Below are 21,356 nucleotides of genomic sequence, written 5' to 3'. Positions count from 1 at the left end.
AGAGTCTGTGTACCCTCTGTAAGGCTCACAGCCCTGTCAATGATTTACCCTTTCTGATGTGTTGCTGCTGTGGGGCAATGAGATGCAGGCCCGCAACATAGCTCCTGGCCCCCGTGATTTGTGGAGCTCCAATGGAAACAGCAGCTCACTGCAGCATCTCCTCTCCAGTGAGAGCCACTCAAAGCTGGGTAGCATTAATAAGGCATAGCCCCCTCTGGGTCTCCACTGACTTGGTCAGAGGAAGAGGCCTGGATAGAGTCTAGGGGTTTGTACCCCTGTCACTCGTGTAGATGGTCCCATCAGACTGCATTAGCCTGCTGGCGTGTTAGAAGGATGCAAAGAGACCATACAGGAACCCAGGAGAACATAGAGGCAGGGGCACACAGACAGGCGGAGGCAGACAGTGTACATGTTGTGGCTGAGGCCAGTGAGCTTTATTCAGCATGACAGCAGCAGCATGAAAAGAGACTCAGTTGGGTGATGGACTCACCTGGGACTGGTCAAAGGTGGGGGCAATGCCACTAGCCAATGCGAGTCCAAGATTTGGCCCAATGATAGACACATCAAGTGTCTGTTATTGATCTAACCAGATGCATAATCGGAGATGCAGTGGAGCAGACCTATAACAAAGGCAGAAGCAGCACACTGAGTGGTCAGTAGTTGGACATTTGTCTGGCTTGCTACCTGACTGAAAAATTTCCTTAATTAAGTGGTCAAAATGTGTCCTTTGAGCTCCTTTCAGTGAGGTGGTCTTGGAAATACCAGTACTACTGTGTAGTTTAAACGGCACGGTTTAATTAAAAATAATGCATTTATTTTTCATTTGCTTTCCATGTCTGTGTAAGAGGGGTACTGAGCATGGTGGCTGCGGAAGTGCACCGCTGCAAGGTTCTGGGTAATGAAGTGGAAGGATCGCCTGTGCACAAGGCGAGGCAGTGAGACGGAAGCCTCGGAGGACTCTGCTAAAAGCCTCACCGGCCGGCCGCAACACCCACCCGCCCCGCCTGGCAGCCCCTCAGCCTCTCACAGTGTGGGAAGAATCCAGTGCCTGGAGCTCTGCCTGGTGCCCACACAATCCAGCCGGCACAAACGGGCCGCCGAGCCCCTCCTTTCAGCCGAGCTACTGGGGGTAACAACAGCCACTGCGGCCAATGCTGTAAGCTTTAGACTTCAGCTTTGCAATGCTGATCGATGACCATTGTTTTGGCTTTTCATATCAGTTATACTGACAGGAAGGTTCTAATGCAAGTCTGAGAAATCCAGCTGTGGCTTGGTCTGTGCTGTGACCCTGGTGCAGACAGAGTCGCTGTTACAATGGCAACACAGTGCTCTTATCAGGAAACCTCCCCTGAGGTTCACACACACACACACACACACACACACACACACACACACATACACACACACACACACACACACACACACACACACACACACACAAGCACACACGCACACACACAGTGTCCAGACATCGGTCACCTGCTAGTGCTCATGGAAAATGCGACTGACAAGCTGGCCCTTTTTAGGAAGAGAAGAGAAAGCCCTGCTTATCTGCCTGTCGCCTGGGCCTTCACCCTGCTGCAGCTGCCTGCTAGTGCAGCCCTGCCACCCTGCAGCTTCCACACAGCACACGCACAGCGAGGGAGGTTAGGCATTTGCACAGAGAAGTGGACCCACTGTTTCTCTAATGTGGTATCCTACTTCGGTTTGCTAGGTTATGCCTCTTTAGTGATGGTATGAGGAAATCAGGAAATCAGAGAGAAATGGTATTTTCCATATTTTCTGTGTGATTAAAAAGGAGTATGATAAAGCCAGGTTTGAGAATATGCCATACACAAGTGGCATATGTGAGGATTAATGACCACACAAACAGTACATCATTTGTCCTTCAGTCTACTGGTCTGTTCATTTGCACAAATGCATATGTATACACATACACAAAAAGTGTAACAATAGCTGGAAGAGAGATTTGTCTTTGATGTTCATGAATGACTCTCTTCCCTAAAAGGACTGAGGGCCAGTCTCTACTGAAAGCTCCTGAAAAATACTTTTTTTAAAACCACTAACTCCATAAACACTTTACGAGCTCTCATGACCACAATGCCTTATGAGCCTCCCGATCTTCCATCTGATAAGCTGAACTGACTCAATAGATTTCAATCCCTTCCTATTTTGTCCTGTCATTCCTGAACCTATTTCTATTGTCTTCCATGTTAACTCCACCTGCTAAACTATAGCGGAATGGTAAGTGTTCCTGACCAGTAACGGCGTCCTCCTTACCTCCTTACGGATTGGGAAGTAACCCGGGCAGCTTGAGCTCATCTCTGTACCTACACATGCCATAAAAGGCCCTGCTTCACTCAGCCTCATACTGTTTACAGTGATGTTATGGGAGAGTGATGCATTTCCTGCAATAATTTCCCATTAATAAAAAAAAGAAAGAAATCTAAGTCCATCCAAGGCAATATTAGCATGTGAATTCATTCTCTGTCACAGAACACCCATGAGCCGACATTGGTGCTGCAAAATGACAGCTGAGCTACTGATGAGATTCCTAAAACATTTACACTTTACATATGGCATATTTTATGGCTGTGTACACAAAGTACAGTTCACGGTTTGTGGATATGTGAATACTGTTGCAAGAGGAAGCACAGGGAGAGAAGATGGGAAGAGAGAAGGAGAGAGAGACAGAGCAGCCATAGAGTCGGCTGGGGAACATCGTTGTGACGGTGAGGGGAGGCACTCTTAATGTCTCCCAGCAGCTTTTGGCAGTGGATCAGCGAAGCAGAGCTCAGAGAAAATGGAGAAATCACCTTAAAAGGAGCCAGAGTGGGACTATAAGACACAGAGATCTGTGTGTGTGGATGCCTACTCTGAGAAAGCTCTAACCAAGAGTTTACACACACACACTGTTAGTTGCAAAATGCCATCCTTGTTATGGTTGCTTGCTTATATATTAGATTTTGTTGTGTGTATGTGTGTGTAGGAGGTTGATGGTGCATGTTAGAATTAACATAGGGTTTGCATAGGGTACAAACAGGGTGTTAGTCACTGCTGTCTTATCCATCTGAGCTCCTCAACACCATCATCACTCACACTGGAATTACTAGCAAACATACAATTTGTTAGAAGAATCGGGCTGTTATTGTATGAAAAAGCAAACTATTAATTTCATTTGCATGCTTGAAATCTTATTTGAAATATGTAGGATATGATCAAAGTCCTAACAGATCTGTGTTTTCTCGAGGTATAAATTCTAAAATAGACAGCAGTCTCAAATAGTTTATCATATGACTAAACAGCTCACAACAGAACACTGATGTTGATTGCCCTCTCAGGTTTTCATAGGGTATTTGTGGTAATTATTTAGAACAACAAAAACAAAACCACACAAACACATTTTAGCTATGCCAGAAAAAACACGGAAAAGGAGAACATACATCTTCTTTATGGTGTCATACATGAACAGAGGGTATATTTTGTTTTGTTTAATTTTGATATTTTTATTGTTGGCTACTTGAGATACTTTCGCTGTCTCCACTGCACTTGAAAAGAGTAATGCATCCATTTTGTTAAGTGTTTGGGTTGATGGAGTCATTATAGGTGGGTACAGTGAATAAATATAAGACTTTAAAATATTCACCTCCCTGCCAGCATCAGACAGATGCAATAAGGCCTTTAAATATTTCAACCAGAGCCTGAAGGCAGAGGGAGAGGCAAGATCATGTGTGGGTGGATGCAACCCCATGTGTGGGTGGATTCATGTCCATGTCTGGGTGGATTCATGTCCATGTCTGGGTGGATTCATGTCCATGTCTGGGGGATTCATGTCCATGTCTGGGTGGATTCATGTCCATGTCTGGGGGATTCATGTTTGACTTGCTCAGATCTCTGCAAGGTTGTTGTCCATTTTGGATCCTTTTTTGTCCCATAACATAAGTTACATTTTAATTAGTGTCTTATGATGCTTAAATATTTTGGATATGACAAAAGGTAGAGCAAATCCTCAGCAAACACATAGTGCTTTAACTAATCCAGAGTGATTTTGCATTCTATTATATGGTCTATTATAATGCTGGTTATAAGTCTCTTTTAATCTTGGTTTCTTGAAAGAAGCAATAACCTTTCAACCTCAAGTGCATCTAACAGCTTTTGTTTCACCGGCTCACACAAAGCAGATTCTGGGCGCCCAGGAGACAGCCTGGTAGTCCACATTTCCAGCTGATGTTAGACTCAAACCATCTACGCTATGCTCTCTGTTTGGAAGCAGTACATCTATCTTCCACAGGCTGTGTAAATCAGAAGGGCTTAGTGGGAACGACTCTTGTTCAACTGTCAAACAACATTGCTCTGATTTGCTGCATTGCGGCTGTGTTTGTGATCTGTATCCTGTCTTTCTAAAGATACCCAAGTGACTGTTCTGTGTACAGTCATGATTTCTTTGAGAAGATGGCGTGCACCACGCTTAGCTTTAAATCTTCAGCTCATTTGGTGCTCCAGACCAAACCATTTAAAGAATGTTGAGTCAAAACTCAACTTAAATAACTTAACAGCTACAGAGTAATGAATTAGGTTCAGGTCTAAAGACAGACATCATTGGTCAGGTCTAGCTCTGCTTCAGTGTGAAAGCTCTCACCCAGGTACCCGGTCTTATCTTGGTCTCTGTTAGCAATGGGAGAATGAGGTTGTTGTTATTTATACCCCTGAGAGACTGATAGCAAAGTGGCAAGTGAGCAGACATCCTTATCTTCATCAGCTCTATTTACATATGGAGTAGAGGGGAGATTGTAGCTGTGTGTGTCTGTGTGTGTGTATATGTGTGTGTGTGTTCCTCATACTGCAACAAGAACTAGCCCTCACAACACCTTTATCAACTAGGCCACTACTTGTTGTTTATCAAAGTACCACTCGGCTGTATAAACTCTAGTAAAATATACATAATCATTAAATAATTTTACTGTTAATGTAAAATATTTTTAAGCTTAAACCTAGGTTGTAAAATAATTTTTTTAGTTGATGTCAATTTTAGTTGATGTTAAAAAGCCAAGAAGCCAATTCTTTCTTAATTTCATTCATTTGAACTAAAGCGGAACTCTTTCAGAACTTTTTATAGCATCAGTCTTTTCCCCATCCTCACACACCAGTTTTGTATATTTTCTCTTTGCAGCCAAGATAAACATTCAAATAATGGAAGCTAATTCAAGAATAGCCTGAAATAAGGAATAGAGGCCCTGATATGATTAGGGGAGCAGATAAGAGGTGAGCAGTGAGGACAGAATCATTCTGTACTGGAGCTCTTTTTGTTCCCAACATCACTGCAAATTCTCTTTGTCTTTCTTACTTTGAATGAAAATTAACCCCAAAACATGTGCTTGCATTTAAAAGCCAAGAAAGGTCAACAAGTGACCCCTGAAAACACACCTTACAGCCACACTTGCCTTGGAATAATTGCTAATCGTGTACCTAAGAATGGTTCTATAACTGAAAGGCTTAAGATCCATTCAAGATTATGAACTGATATCTAACTCCAGATTGTTATTCTTGTGTTGAAACTCTTGGACCCTCAGAGAGGAAAAATAGGCAGTTTATTACATAATACTTATACATCTGGCCAAATATGGACAATAACAGACAAACGAACAGCTGAAATCACGTCATGAACTCCTGATCACCCATTACCTTTCCCAGATCAGTCACCCACACCATTTGTTTTTTTTTTTTTTTAATTCTTTATACAAACATAAATCATGCTGCATTTGCATAATTAGAATGGATAATATTTTACCTCTGCCAACCATGCAAAAGAGAATCTAGGAGTAAGTGCACATTGACTTCAGTCTATTTTTAGCCAGGCAGCAAGAAACAGCAGCAGGTCAATGATTACAAAAGAGTCAGATATTTCCAGAGCCTCCCTCTGGAGTGCCCCGCCTCCCCCTGATTGTGTTCTCACACAAAGTCAGGAAGCCGGTTGCTGTGCTACTCCTGAAGCAGCCTTAAACTCCCCAGCTATAGATGGTGGGATGTGCACCATGTAAGATGGTAACAGTCTCATACTCAACCCCAGTGTTTGTGCTGCCTCTTGGGCAAGAGGCTGATACTAGGTACATTTAAGAGAAGCTGGGTGCTGACCACCGCAAGCCTTAAACCTGCATGCAGGGACTTGCTACAGCTGCTGTATCAAACTCTTTAATACAAAAGGTCTGCAAGGGTTGCAGCTGTAGCACACTGTGTACTAGAGTCCTTTCCCAGGCCCCATTTACCCAGCTACTCTAGTTTGGAGAGTAAAGTGCGAGTCATGCATCACTGTGGAGCCCAGAAAAATCAACCTAGATAAGCTCACTAGAAGCCGCTGGCCCTTGTGTATATTCTCACACGTCTGTCTATACTTCATATAATGTATGTCTATCCTCATATGTAGCTTAGCCTGAGCAAACGCCAGACTCATTTGGAGCTCACATCACTCCTACGCCACAGCATCATCTCCTTTGGGAATTTCATTCCCATTTCAGGACATTTCTGTGTAATTTGCGGAAGAGGGGCTGTTTACAGTGGCCATGCCAGCGTGCGTCACAGATGTAGGGTGATAGCCCACAGAGAGAAGAGCAAGCCCAGCTGCACCTAAGGGCACAGCATAGCCACAGTAGGTCTGGGGAGAGGGCCCTTTTCAGAGCATAGCCACAGTAGGTCTGGGGAGAGGGCCCTTTTCAGAGCATAGCCACAGCAGGTCTGGGGAGAGGACACTTTTCACCAGTTTTTCTTGCCCAAACCTTCCACTGACATTAAGAGAAATATAATGCTGGTTTAAGATTAGCAGGAAAGGGAAACCTTGCAATGGCAGGAAATGAAATATTTCTGCGGGAGGATCTGAGCTTCCTCCCCATATTAGCCACCCAGGAGGTGCCATGAATGCCTTAGCATTCTGAGAGTACTTAGAGCCTTCATGTTCATCTTCATGTTCATCTGGCTCTCAGGGGGACACTGGAAATGAAAGGGGTAAAAACAGAGCTTGTTTAATTTATGCCAATTATAAATAGTATTTAGCACAGGTATTTAATCTCATGTTAATATGCCAGAATAATATAATATTATTATTGATATAGGTTATTATTAATTAAGTAATAAAAATATATATATATATATATATATATATATATATATATATAATATTCATATATATTTATATTGTCTTGTTCTTTTTGTCCTAAATAATTAACTAAATAAAGAAAACCCTAACCTATTAATATAAAGCATATGTTCATTATTTGTATTTAAAGTTAGACTGTAGTAAATTAATTTGGTAAATTAAATTAATTCATTTGTACCAGCATACTATCGTATTTTATATTTCTTCTTTAAATAAATAAACAATTTCACAAACCAGCATAATGGGAAGCATCTTAAATTCTTGACATTTTTATTGCTTTCGGGTCTTTCAAATATCTTCATGCTGTAAAACCACCTATAACGACAGAATACAACCCAAACCTGGACGACAGTGCAATGAAATCAAGGTACAGTCGTCAGTGTGTGTTGGGGACAGAGCATGACAGGATAAATATCGGACTAGCTCACCGATATGTCTGGATGAACAGACAAGAAAACAAAACAACTTTATAATTTTAAATGGAGCCTACCACAAAAATATTTTTCGCAATTTTAAAATCGATATTAAATGAGGTCTCTATTGCAACAGTAAAATATATATTTTGCCTCATTCTTGTCACAATGTGTTTCTTTCTTGGTTTTGTTGCTTTGCATTTCTTCTCGCGCAAACTATACCTTGTCCAAGAGTCTTGTGACCCTTGGAATAAAAAAGGGAAGTTATAAGAAAAAGATTGTGTGTCCAAACTGACGAGTGTTAAGACGAATGAATCCCAAGAAAACTGTACGCGCAAAGTTTGGGCTGTACTTATGACTGGCCCCCAGGTTTCCCCTGGAGACGGTGATGCAGTGGAGAAGGGGGCCGGGCCTTCCCCAGCTGAGCTCCATCTGAAGCGCTAGCGCAGAACGCTTTCCTCAACGGTTAATATGATTGATCAGCAAATGAGAAGGCAGAGGACCGGGGACGGCGGCGTAGACCTCCACCTTTAAATTTAACCTGGGTTTCCTTTTCTCTCTTAATTGAATTTAAAAACGAGCTTGATGTGAGCAAGGGGGGAAACAAAAAAAAAATCACTTCTTTTCCCTTCTCTCACCCTCACAGTGCACCTATCCACTACATCACCTTTAGTTTTTGCTTTTTAATTTGAAGGTACCTCCTTGGATACTTGGCTTAAAGCACGGCTTCACCTGGGCACATCTTTTCTGAAGTCTCACGAAACGGCACCAAGATTTCTTCTGCAACTTTAACGCACATCAGGGAAAAATCCACCGACAGGGAAAACAAAAGTTTTTTTTTTCTCGCACAAAGAAGCGTTAAAGTACACAATGAGTCTCAAATCAGATTCTGAGCCGAACAACAGTGTATCATTAGAAGAGGAGGTAAGGGGACCAAAGCTACTCTTTACTTAGTGAAGTTAAAGTTTGTTTTGCCTCTCCGGAACGGTGGGTGATTTAAGTTGTCCAATTGTGCGAACGTTTTCCCCCCACTTTGGCACGTACAAAGAAAACACCATTTTCAGCATGCTATACGCTTTCTGTTGTAAAAGTACCAATTTTTGCTTAGTTCCGTGACTTCTGTGATGTCGAAAAACCGCATTTAGACGCGAAGTATGTTCTTCCCTTTTTGAGGCGTACAGGTGTTTGGGGGTTCTTGTGTGCTCATGTCCGATGTTCTGTTCAGTGTTATCCGCGAAGATTTCTCTAAAACTATAAACAGCTGGAGGAATAAGAGCTGAAAAGGATTTGTTCTAGTTAGTTGATCAATCTTCATTATGACAACTTGGTGCATTACATTTGATAGCTTACCGTTTCATACATTTATATCGTTATTTTTACGCATGTAGCCTCCTTTGCCCTTAATATTTGCACTTGGCCTGTTTTCTGAGAACATTTCACCTTTTAAACATGTCTTGGTTTTAGGTTCACCTTTTTAAAAGACTCTACAGAGCAGAAAATGCGTAACGAAATGTACAAGATCGTGTTGCCTCTCCCCGTGTAATGTTAATGTTTGGTTAGAATCTGCTTCAGGCCTTCACGGGCTGTTCAAAATCCACCGAATTCCTGTCGAGTGAAAATGAAACAGCTTTTAGCTGCTAAGTATAATATAAACTTGGCTAATAAAATATCAGTGTTAGCAGTGTCTGCTAAAATGATAAGCCTGTTTGTACAGAAGCATATTTGAGTGATGTCTACATATTAACGGGAAGCCGAAATAAAACTTAAAAAATTGAAATAAACGTCTCTTGTCTTAAGTGAGGTGTTGCCCATGTCCACTTTCACCTCTGACCTCTGGACCTGTTCTAGAGTGCGATGTGGAGGGATTTCCTGGCTCGTGTCTATTCTGTTTAGTTTTTCAATTAACTTGTAGGAGGCATGAATTCACTGGTCTTTCCACGACTCCAGTACACTTATTTAAACGGATGGCTTAAAACAACTTGAAGACTCAAGAGGTTTACTGTTAGATTGTGTTGCTTTTGAATCAGGAGCACAAATTTTAAGCCTTTGTCTAATAGAGTTGTATTCCTAATTTAAAAATGATTCCTGGATGAACTAAACTTTGTTCTGCAGTGTCTTTGTTTCCTGAAGTTCAGCTGCATTTGCTGATCTTCCGTCAACGTCTCTGCTGTGTGTAAAGGATTCAGTATTTGGGAACATGGAGGGTGAAGACATCTTGTTTGGTATGTGGAGGGCCATTTTTTGACCCGACGGTTGCGGTACTAGGTCCATGCATTAGGTTACCTGTGTTCAGAGAGCTTGTGTTGGAGAATCCACTAAACGCAGAGCAGGAGAAGCACTCACCTCCCCTCCTCAGTGTCTGAGCGTGTGTTCTGGCTTCACCTTCAAAAGCGCTTAAGTATGTTAATTCAAGGCAATATGTTAGTTTTGTTGCCTTTGTCGGTTCTTTGGCATGATCTATGTGTCCAGCCAATGGCTATTCAATAAATATCCTCAGTTTCCTTATAATATTCTCAACCAAATTCAAAACCTGCTTCTTCAGTTTCACAGTGAGTGACTGCTGGATGTGTCTGCTGATTTGCCCTTGGCAAAAGTGAAGGGTTTGAGTTGACGCTGCCGTCGAACGTGTGCGACGGGTGTTGGGAGGGCCGCTAGTTCCCTCCTGGCATGGAGGAGAATTTCGGTTGCCGTTGTAAGGAGACCGTCTGGCCCTCAGCAGCCTGCGTGATCTGAACTGCAGGAAATGACTAATTTCCAGTGAACCTTGTATTGGTGGAAGTGACGTTGAGAAATATGAAACGGTGGGTGTCGATGGCCATTTTAATTGATGTGTTGGGAAGACTTCTCATCCCTTTAATCATGACCGAGGCATGGACAAGTTCGGCATGCAGATATGCAGGCTTGTGCAAGAATTTTTAAAATGTTTTTAATATAACGGTTTCCCCCACTTGGCTTTCTAATCTTCAATCTTGGAGTCTAATTGCATATGATGTGTACTGACTGCTTGAATTGTTGCTGTAGGTGTCTGGTCTCCATTTACAACAGTTGGAACATACTTTTAATAGCTTGTTTTTCAGAGGTGGATAGGAAGCATATTGTTGTAGTTTTTACCGTTTTGTGGCTATCGCTGAAGTGACTTTTTATATGAAACAAGGGTTCCTTTTCTGTTTTGCACAGTTCATCTCAAATGATTATAAATCAAGTTTTTACCACCTGTAGATTTTCAATCAACTATTTGTTTCCCCCTTTTGGCCATACTGACCACTTTTTCTCTATATCCACCACTGCCATTTGTTTCATCTGATTAATTTATGCAGTACAATTAGAACGTCTGCTTTCCACTGCATCAGAGTAAGGTTCCAGATTCTTGCATCCACAAACACTTTCCATGCTCGGCCTGCTCCCTCACACTCGGTAGCCATGCACACACTTAATGGCTTCACTTAACTAACGCAGTTTCTCATGGTTTTTGTGTACAGTCAATCTTTTAAGTACTGAACAAAAGCTGCAGAAAAATGGAGTTTCTGACACAGTAGGAAGGGAAAAGGTGCAAGCGAGCAGCACTGAAGGTAGTTTGGAAATTTGATTCATATTCAGTTTTTGTTTTTTCTCCCCCCTTTTCAGGGACAAGCTACTGTTCCACAAATTCATATTAGAAACCCATGTCACATGGTAGACTGCACCTTTCAAGCTTGCTAGCCCATTAATTTTGTCAATGTAGTGCAAATGTCGTCATATAATTCCCCCCCCCCTGGTCTGTAGTTCCTAAGGCGTTTTTGTTTTCTAGGTACGAACACTTTTTGTCAGTGGTCTGCCAGTAGACATTAAGCCCCGAGAGCTTTACCTGCTGTTCAGGCCGTTCAAGGTATGCAGACCAACAGAGTGCTCAAATAACGTGCGCATACACACATGCACGCCCTTATGTGGAACAGCTTTTGATTTCAAAGGTTTAGTAGACCAACTTTTTGTGAAATTGTGAGAGTAAGGGACATATAATTGTGTGTTTTGTTTGTTTTTGTTAATTTTGCTACAGGGATATGAAGGCTCCCTCATAAAATTAACCTCAAAGCAGGTAATTAGGAATCTTTCATTTTTAATATTTTGTCATATCTTTTTAAAAGTTGTACCCAATATTGCTTATATTCCCTTTTAGTCTGAGCGTAGAGTAATTAAGGTGAAAGAAGCTGTGTGAAGAGTCTCTCTGTCTCTGTCTCTCTCTCTCTCTCAGCCTGTTGGCTTTGTTACCTTTGATAGCAGGTCTGGAGCTGAAGCAGCAAAAAATGCATTAAATGTGAGTAAAAGTCTGTTCTCCAGTATGTAGCCGTAAATGCCTGAATTATTGACTAGATCCCTCACCCTGTGCACCACAGCTCAAGTTTTACTCTATCTTGGTTCTCTTGTGCCTAAAGAAGTTTCTCACTCAGCCCCTAAAAGTAGAAAGTTCCATGATGTCACAGGCTATTGGCTCAGTTTTTAAAAGCCCTTCATCCTGTCAAAATACAGTGGAAGCAAGATGGGTGTGCTAGCATTGGTCCACTTCAGGTTTGACATGTTATACTGACCAGCCCTTATCCATGAGCCAACACCTCCACTCACTGACTGGTAGAATATGATGGGCGAATGTTAATTCTGGATCATTCTCACTTACTAAAAAGTGAACCTAGAACCCCTTGGTCTCTTAAATTTATCACATCTTTTAAGGGGATTCGCTTTGACCCAGAGAACCCCCAAACACTGCGCCTGGAGTTTGCCAAGGCCAACACCAAGATGGCGAAGAGCAAGTTGATGGCCACACCCAACCCCTCCAGCCTGCACCCTGCTCTCGGTGCACACTTCATCGCACGGGACCCATGTGAGTGTGCTGCTCTACCCCAGACTGAAAACGCACACATGCATCTGTTTTCTGCCTCGGCCCACTGCCACTACCATCCACACCTGTATTAAATTTTCAGAGAAGTTTATTATTTCTGGTTCTCCCATTTACAATACTTGGTCTTATTGCAATAGGTTAGCATTTGAAGAAACCCTATGCTGAATTTAGTAGCATCAACTTCCCCCTTATGAGTGCAGTTTTTAATTCAAAAAGTAGTAGGTAGCATTGCTGAGAGATTTTTCATTCCATTTCAATTTTCAGTGTAGATAAATGGCACTTCAGACTAATTCTATGATATGAGAAATCAGTTGGTGTAAGTATTGGAGGGGATATATTCAGCATTCCTGAAACTTCTGACTGGCCTTGACCATGCTTTTGTCCTGTGTGGTTCTTGTCCTTTTGTTCTGTGCTTCTGTTGACCAAGTTTGAGGTTTTATTGTTGTTTCAGCTATATACAAGTACACAACAAAAACGAGACAGTTCCTCCAGGACCATGGTGCAACATAAAAACAACAGTGCAACAGACAACATGCTACACAAGTGCAAACAGTCCAATATAGTACAAAATGTCATTAAAAGTTGCTGGATCTTAAAATTGACTAAAAAAATGTCCCAGTGAGTATGGTAATGGAGTATGGAGACATGTCTCCTGCTGTTCAGCCTCTGTGCCCATCTGTCTGTTTCTGGTACGGCTGGTGGCGTGGCACGTGTGTCTGTGTGCAGACGACCTGACTGGCGCGGCACTGATCCCAGCATCCCCGGAGGCGTGGGCTCCATACCCCCTCTACGCCACTGAGCTGACCCCAGGTCTGCCCCACACTGCCTTCACATACCCTGCTGCAGCTGCAGCAGCCGCCGCCCTGCATGCCCAGGTGAGGTCCCTCTCCCTCCCTTCTCGCTGCACGTGTGTGCTGTAGCCCTGGTGGACAGCTTGTTCCGCTAGTAGTATACCTCCATTATGCTGCAGTACACCTTTTAGAAGGGTACAAAAGTCAGTGTGTGACGGGTTGGTTGCCTGGTTGTTTTTGCTTTAATTAAATGTACTGTTTGGGTAGTTATGAACGTCTGCCTGTGTGTGGGTTTGTTTGGGTTTTTTTTTTTGTTTGTTTGTTGTGCATCTCATGAGGCTTTTTTTTTTTTTTTTTTAATCGCATTCAGTCTGATACCACACAAATCAAATGTCACACTTCTAGTATGTTACTTGCTCATGCACACTAATGGAATTGTGGTTGCTATGCTGTCACACTTTCACACCTGAGCATGGAGTGTGTGGCAGCAACCCCTGAGAGGCACTGACCAACTTGCTGTTCCAATATCTCTTGAAGCATTTGCCAGTGTTGCTAAGAGATCACGGCTGTGAAAATCTGTTTTTAATTGCATCTCTGCTTGGATTATGCATTGGTAGCAGGGTGAATCTGTGGTCGCTAAATGGCAGTTAAACTTTAGCCAAAACAGTTTTTACAAGCCACTAAAACTGTACAGATGAAGGATATGACATCTGTTGTTCATGTATGTTTTAAACTTCTATATATTTTGACTTTTAATCATACGTTCTGGTATGATTTGCTTGTGTAAATTGTAAGAATTTAATTTGAATATTATGTATATAAATAACTTACTTTCCATCCAGGTAAAAGTATATCCATAAATGCCATAAATGAACTATGTACTTTTACAAGATACCAAAGTCTTTTGGTCAATGACGCACACAAGCAGTTTTGCTGCATGTTTGATTCTGCTAGATATTTTAATCTGACACTGGCCTGAGCCATTGTTTGCTGTCAGTCATCATCTTTAATATTTAATGCTGTCCATTTCCACACCTAATTCAATGTGACTGGTCTAGAGAAGCCTGTCTTGACAGCGTGAGTTTATTGATTGGGCAGCTGAGCTGTGCCTTATGTTGTCATGACGATGACCCAGGTCAGATATAAAACAGACTAAGCTTTTACCGGAGATCCTCTTCTGAGCATTTCCTACACACTTGGTCACATGTGGAAAGAGCTTGTTCTTTCCAGATTAATCTCACCTAACATGGACTGGCCTTTCCTTGTGTTCAGAGACTCATCGACACACTCTTCTCCCCATCCTCAGTACTTTTTGTGGAATCCGTTTCTGTTCTGCTAAAGACGCATATGATGACAATAGCAGTTTCAGGCCATTTCTCCATCTGCTGCACTGGGGGCTCTGAGTGACTTCTCGAGTTTGGTGGCGATTCTGTATCCCTGTGAATGGCCTTGTCTGGAAGGGTAGACCAACGTACTTCACTAGGAGTCAGAAGGAGGGAAAAGGGGGTTTGACGAATATCATGCTAGTCCCTTAGCCAAGGACTCGCACACATGTATAACTGCAGCACCCTGTCAACCATGCACTATTAACTAGACCTTAAGAACTGTCCAAACTTTCATTACAAGACTGAGTGCCAGAGAGGGGTAGATATTTTTAGGGCAAGGTATATTTTGTTGTCTGTAATCTATGGCTAAGCCCTTGCTTGATGTCTACTAATATTTTTGTCATAACTTGGTGTGTAGGGAATATAGTGATGCATTTAAAAGTACATATAACACTTATGGCATTTAGAAAATGCTCCTATCCAGAGCATCTTGCAAGAGTTATGTGGATGGCACGTTTCTATGATGTTAAGCTGCTCTTTTGTGCTGTAGATGCGTTGGTACCCCTCGCCATCTGACACCTCGCAGCCCGGATGGAAATCTCGCCAGTTCTGTTAAGTATTTAGTGAGTATCTCTAAATATGCTGAGCTGTGGGATTCTGTCAGGCTGCCTCTTCATTTCCCCTCAGTGTTTAAATTTGCCTTCTTTCCACAGATGCCGCTTAGTACCTGAAGGCTTTGCGTTTCTCTTCCCCTCTCTCCATATGGCGCAAGGTGTACTGGGCTCATTTAATTTAATCAGGTTTATTTAACAGATAAAGTTTAAAGGTCTTTTCTGGAGAAAACTCTTCTCTAATGGACTTTAGGGACAGGACAAGCGAGAACGGTTATCTATAGCTGGAGCCTTACAGGCTAATGGTACAGTGTCTGCATTTTCAAAACCACCCATGTGACGAGCCAATCACAAGCAAATTCAAATATTCTAGCTGCTCTCTCTTGGTTGTGTGTGTTTTGGGGTGGGGAGGGGATAATCATTATGCATGTTGAAGTATAGTGTATATGGCATGAAAAAACTAGAATGCAAAGTTTTGTCTTGGGTTCTCTCGCCCTGTTTTATTGCCATTGTGACTCAGTTGACCCCTTTAGCTTTGTCTGGATCCTAGGCCTGCTTCTGTGAAAAGCCTTGCACTCAGCTTGCTTTTTACATGTCTGATGCCACTTGAGAGGTCCAAGAGGACAGCCTCCACCTGGCAAGTGTTGTTGGTTTTCCTGTGTGTAGAATGAATCCTCATGCACTGGGTTTTTCCTCTTCTTTCTGACCCAACTGTAAACTCGTCTGTAGTGGGCGAATGCTTCTGAGACCCTTCTCCAGACCTCCAACGCATTGCCCTTGAGTGACCCCATCTGCCAAAATACCAGTATCTGTCTTGTTTAGAGTATATTTGAACAAAAAAAAAGTACAAGTATTTTTGTACATTTGTGTAATAATGGATATTTATGCTTTTTTTGTGCAATTAAATAAGTATATATGTAAGATGTTAAGTCTTCCCTTGTTATTTTTGGTATTATTTTGATGTTGATTCTGTCTATATCTTGTTTGAAGTAAAGAAGTGCAATTTGTTATTTTGTTTAGATTGGTGTCATACTGAACTACCCAGACTGTGGCAGGACTGATGGTTTAAGTGGACTGCTAACATGAGATTGCTGTAAAAATAATGATTAAAACATTGGAAAATGCTTTTTTTTTTTTTTTTTTTTTTTTTTTTTTTTTTTTTCTCCAGAATGTGAAACTGGATAATAAACAGATTGATCAAAGATGGCTTGCTGGAATTCTTTAAAAAGCAATCTGAGATTCTGTATTTCCATAAAAACTGAGCTTCATCTCCGCAAAGCATACACTGGACACTTTAATAGATTGCTATCCATTTATGGGTCCTGTCTGCTCATGCTTGTATAATTCCTGGTTAATTTGAGAGGCTTTTATCTCAGCTGTAGCAGTAATTTCCAGGTCTTGGTCTCTCTAGCCACCCTTTTAAGGCATCATGCTTAGCTTGGCTCTGAGATTCATAAACCTTATCTTCTGACATGCTTAGGATCTCACTACTTTTGTACATAGTTTCCAAAAGGTATGACCAGGGGAGCTGCTTGACTGACTAGTCACGCTTTAAACACATGTATTAAATGCTTTACACTCAAGAGGTCTGCTGCACACCTACATGTGCTGCATGGTTTTTGTGACATGTGTCTTGTGGGTTTCATGCTTGGAGCCTGTTTTTAGCAGCCTAAGTGTCCAGGGTAGGAATGTTTGAGGATTGATAGCATTGCAGGAGGAAATCCCTCTACCTCAAACCAGATGGACTGAGTACACAACAGATCCTGTGTGGATTCTAACAGGTAGTATCTTCTCCAGCAAACTGCAACATCTGCTCTAAAGGTTTGATCTCTCTGTTTTAAAACCTTTAATCTGTCATAAGTCTTAATTAGTGCCTGTCTTGTGTAATTTGCTGGTGTGAAGCAGGACACACAGGAGCCCTGTCTCCCTGTTCAACATGTCAGGATAGATGTGCGTCGCTGACGCTGTGCAGAAATATGGTGCCTGTTCTCTGCCTCCCTTCTCTGAGGAATTTCCTGATTCCAAGCAAAGATCACTGATTCTCCCACTCACTTATGAATGTTATTTGTGTGTGTGTGTGTGTGAGAGAGAGAGAGAGAGAAAGAAAAAGAATATAGAAACAAAAAGCAAGTGACCCTGACCCTATTTACTGAATAATGATCTAGCTAAATAAATGTGTTTTTTTCTGGGAGCAATAGGGGTAATGTAGTACCAATAGGTCACCAGCAGAGGGACTACTGACTAGTAATGACTAGGCCGGCTCAGTTATTGTGTCCTGATAATTACTGCTCTCCAGTCAGACAAAGAAGCTGCTATAGAGGAACCAGTCGTGCGATCATATTGAGAATGTGGTCGGAAAAGAGGAGGTGGGGTGATGAATGACATTCAGCTGTGTGATTTAGGAGGTAGGAGGGCAAACTGTCACGTCTGATTAATTTAAAATCACAATTACTCTAAATGTGCCCCCCTTCAAAAAATAAAAAATCAGACATCCAGAGCGAGGGAGTTTTGTGTGTATTCAGAGCTAGACGGAGTCAGACTTTGGCAACATATGAAAGCATATTTGTGCAGCAGTGTGTATTATAGCTCTGATAAGGACAGCAATAACATCTTAAAGGGACTCTTGACCCTGACAGGACTGCCTAACTGGAAATGGCTGGAATGTGTTGTAAACATTGCTCAAGCTCACATTTATATGACAGTCATTCTCTAAGGCTAACCTTAACAATTAACCTACAGTGTACAGCTGTGAAATGTATACGCACATAGGTAATCTGTGCACAGATCCACTCAAATGTGTGAGCTAAACACACAGATCTACACAAATGTGCAAGTTTCTCTACATAGTGTACAATGTACAAACATATCTAGACAAACATGTGAGCTACTCCACAGAGTGTACAATGTACACACAGAGCTACAGAAATGTGTGAGCTACTCTACACAAATGATGGGTCAAGAGGCTTTTTATTGTCATTCCAGCTATACAGTATAATGAAATACTGTTCTTCCAGGGCCATGGTACAACACAGAATAACACAAGTGAAAACAACAATAAATACAAAATACAGGACCAATAATCACGACAACACCAACCAGTACACAGCACTGAGTAAATGTTCAAAATATGTAACATACTATGACATATCATTTTTATCAGATATGCTTATAGCATATATGAACACAGAAGTCACTGAGGTAACAGCCAGTACAATGTAAGAATACAATATTTGTTAAATGGAATATGATATTTGTAAATAACATATTCTAGCAGCAGACATTAAGAAATGTGAAAAATGTATGTGTGTGTGTGCGTGGGCGCGTTTTTGTGTTTACGCATAAGGGAGTGTCAGATCAGATTCTGGGAGTTGAGAGTCAGACGGCTTAGAGGGAAAAAAACGTGGCACATTCTGGCCCTGTGGGCCTGGACGCATTGGTACCTTCCCCGGATGGCAGGGGAGAGAAGAGTTCAGGTGAGGGGTGTGTGGGATCATCCACAGTGCTGGTAGCTTCGTAGATGCAGCTTGTGGTGTAAATGTCCATAGTGGAAGGGAAAGAGACCATGTTGCGTGGTTTTGCAGACTGAGGTGATGCAACTCCCAAATGGGGCAGTGATGCAGCTGCGTGGGATTTTTTTTTTAGTCCATCTGTAGAACATGGTGAGGATGGTTGGGGAGAAGAGATCTTTCCTCAGGAAGTAGAGTCACTGTAGGGCTTTCTTCGCTATGGAGCTGGTGTTGAGCGTCCAGGTGAGGTTCTCCACTATGTGACCACCAAGGAACTTGGTGCTCATGATGATTTCCACAGAGGAGCCATCAGTGTTGAGCAGAGATTGATCACCCTGTACTTACCTGAACTCAGCAACCATCTCTTTTGTGCTGTCCACAATCAGAGACAGTTTGTTGACTTGTCTTGCACCAGTCTGTTGGCTCGTTAGCTTAACTCCTCTCTGTGTGCTGATTCATCCTCCCTGCTGATGAGACCCACCATGGTCGTATCATGAGCAAACTTAATCTGGCTCGAGTTGTGCATCGTTGCTCATTTGTGAGCATGCTTTAACCCTGCACATGGGTTACACACTCAGCCTGATATTTTTAAAACATGTAACTTATAAGCTACTGCTCAGTGTATGTTTATCCTTGTAGTTCAGATAGAGTGGACCCAGCTTCTTTCATTTAACCTTGTGTTTACAAAGTCTAGTGTAAACGTCAGTCTTCCCTCCACAGGACTTTAATTAGTCCCATCCCCACCCAGCTGCACATCCACAGTTTATCTTAGCAAAAGATAACACACTTGTCATGAGTACTGGGCTGTAACATTGCTGCTTCACTGCCTCTTTCCTCTCTCAGGCCTTCAGGCATGTTGTAAAAAGGCTACATATCCTTTCTAAGGTATTCTTTTGCAGTCTTCTTCACTTGATCCTTCTGTAGCTATGTAAGGAGAAGTGTGTGTGCACACAATGTGAACTACAGATTTATAGCATCCTTTAAAATATGCCTAAGATGAGCTCTTGGTTTCATTGTATATTATCACGGGATTTGTATATATCTTTCAGTTAGAAAGAGAAACAGACACCAAAATTGTTGTATTTCAAGTCAAGTGAAGTTTATAGTCTTTCCTCCATATATTTAGTATACATTGGAGTGAGATATTGTGTCTTCTGATCCACAGTGCAACACAACAGCTGTATAGCAGTACAAAGTGAGAGTTCACAAAATAATAGTACAGCAGAATGGTACACAGGACTACAAAGTGTGAATGAGCAACAGAGTAGTGCAAGAAGAATTAGGAAGGAAATACAATACACAGAAAAACACAGAGCATTAAGCACAAGGAAGAGTAACTCACCATGTCACACTGGACACACTAGCAGCTATGAGTAATACAGTAAAGCATGTTTTGGTGGATGGTTATGAGTAATCTGAGGAGGTCTGTAGTCTGTGAGGAACTGCATACTGTAACAAAAAAGAAAAAAATCTGAATGGGGCGAACATGTTCGGTAACAGAAGGAGAAGGAGTCTGTAGCCTGCTATGTGAAACTGCACTGTGGGGTACTGTGTGGAGGCTCTGGTGATAACTGGACATTTTCTGTAGTAGATGAATGATTAAAAATAAGATAACATATTTTATTGATCCTTAAGGAAATTGCAGACTCCAGAAAGAAAAAGCAAGAACTGCAGTTGAATGATGATGATACTGAGGAAGATAATTATATCACTAATAATTATTATTAATTCATCTGGCAAAATAGTGTACATGTATTTCTGTTTTGACCTACCTGTAATAGCTGAAATAATAAACATGAATTAAAACAAAGATAAATTGTGGGTGTAACTATCCAGACACATTGGTTTGGTAATGTATTATTCTTAGCAGTGTCTAATGTGAATTAACTAGAATGAGGTCACGTCGACTGAATCCTGTTGGACTACAGAATGCACAGCATCATAAAAGGTTGTGTAACTTCGCAAGGAAACCAGTCACATTTACAGCGACGCTAATCGTTCCTTCAGGATTATTCTCACGAATAAAGCGTTGGCGCCATCTAGTGACTCAAATTAAAACTGCTATTTTGGCTAAAGCCTTAACCGGACGAGTTTCTTCCACATTTGTATTCTTGGGTGAAGCGGAATTTGTTTCGGTGCAATAGTGATTGGTTATATAGTCAAAATATCTGGGGAAAAAAAAATTTTTTAAATAAATAAATAAAATAATAATATAATAATATAATTTTATATATATATATATATATATATATATATATATATATATATATATATATATATATATATATATATATATATATATATATTTGTTTGACTCCGCTTCAGTCTGTATTTGCTTCAGTTTCTTCGGGTTTTGATTTAACATTCATTTAAGGAGTAGATTCACAATCAGATTCCAAGATCGTTAAAAAAAATGTATTTTATATCCTTAATAATTATTTATTATTTAATTATGTTTATTTATTTAATTTTTCCCACAATATTGGTTTCAAGTTATATTCTTTATATATGTGTGTGTGTGTGTGTGTGTGTGTCTGTGTGTCTGTGTGTGTAATTTATTTTTTTATGTTTCACCTCGAATGTTGTTCCTCAAGGCCTACGTAAGAGGTTGAACATGTCCATTTCAGCACCACTGAATAAACACGGAGAGGGGCTCGTTTAGTGTCACGTGACAGGCATCCTGCCTTGCTTGC

The 21,356-nt window shown here is 41.4% G+C and overlaps 1 protein-coding gene across 2 annotated transcripts; it reads left to right on the top strand.

The window, feature by feature from the left end:
- Positions 1-7,968: 7,968 nt before the first annotated feature.
- Positions 7,969-16,001, top strand: rbpms2a (RNA binding protein, mRNA processing factor 2a). 2 transcript variants are annotated; one of them, XM_035523558.1, is made up of 8 exons: positions 7,969-8,484; positions 11,348-11,425; positions 11,594-11,632; positions 11,789-11,851; positions 12,262-12,412; positions 13,157-13,305; positions 15,097-15,169; positions 15,234-16,001. In XM_035523558.1, the coding sequence occupies exons 1-7, from the start codon at positions 8,431-8,433 to the stop codon at positions 15,160-15,162; spliced, it is 600 nt and encodes a 199-aa protein (XP_035379451.1). In that variant the 5' UTR covers positions 7,969-8,430; the 3' UTR covers positions 15,163-15,169; positions 15,234-16,001. The 2 variants fall into 2 exon arrangements, with proteins under 2 accessions (XP_035379451.1, XP_035379450.1); XM_035523557.1 differs by having other exon boundaries at positions 7,971-8,484; positions 15,260-16,001.
- Positions 16,002-21,356: the final 5,355 nt, after the last annotated feature.

The sequence above is a fragment of the Electrophorus electricus genome, chromosome 2 (assembly GCF_013358815.1).
Source record: "Electrophorus electricus isolate fEleEle1 chromosome 2, fEleEle1.pri, whole genome shotgun sequence".
Taxonomy (NCBI): Eukaryota; Metazoa; Chordata; class Actinopteri; order Gymnotiformes; family Gymnotidae; genus Electrophorus; species Electrophorus electricus.
The sequence above is the reverse complement of the archived record's forward strand: the minus strand, read 5'-3'. Positions and strand labels throughout refer to the sequence as shown.

What these genes read in the sequence shown, in the direction of transcription:
- rbpms2a (XM_035523558.1), top strand. Translation starts at nt 8,431, where the DNA reads ATGAGTCTCAAATCAGATTCTGAGCCGAACAACAGTGTATCATTAGAA. An exon ending in GTGTATCATTAGAAGAGGAG is followed by an intron (nt 8,485 to 11,347) that starts GTAAGGGGACCA and finishes TTTGTTTTCTAG; the next exon opens with GTACGAACACTTTTTGTCAG. An exon ending in TGCTGTTCAGGCCGTTCAAG is followed by an intron (nt 11,426 to 11,593) that starts GTATGCAGACCA and finishes ATTTTGCTACAG; the next exon opens with GGATATGAAGGCTCCCTCAT.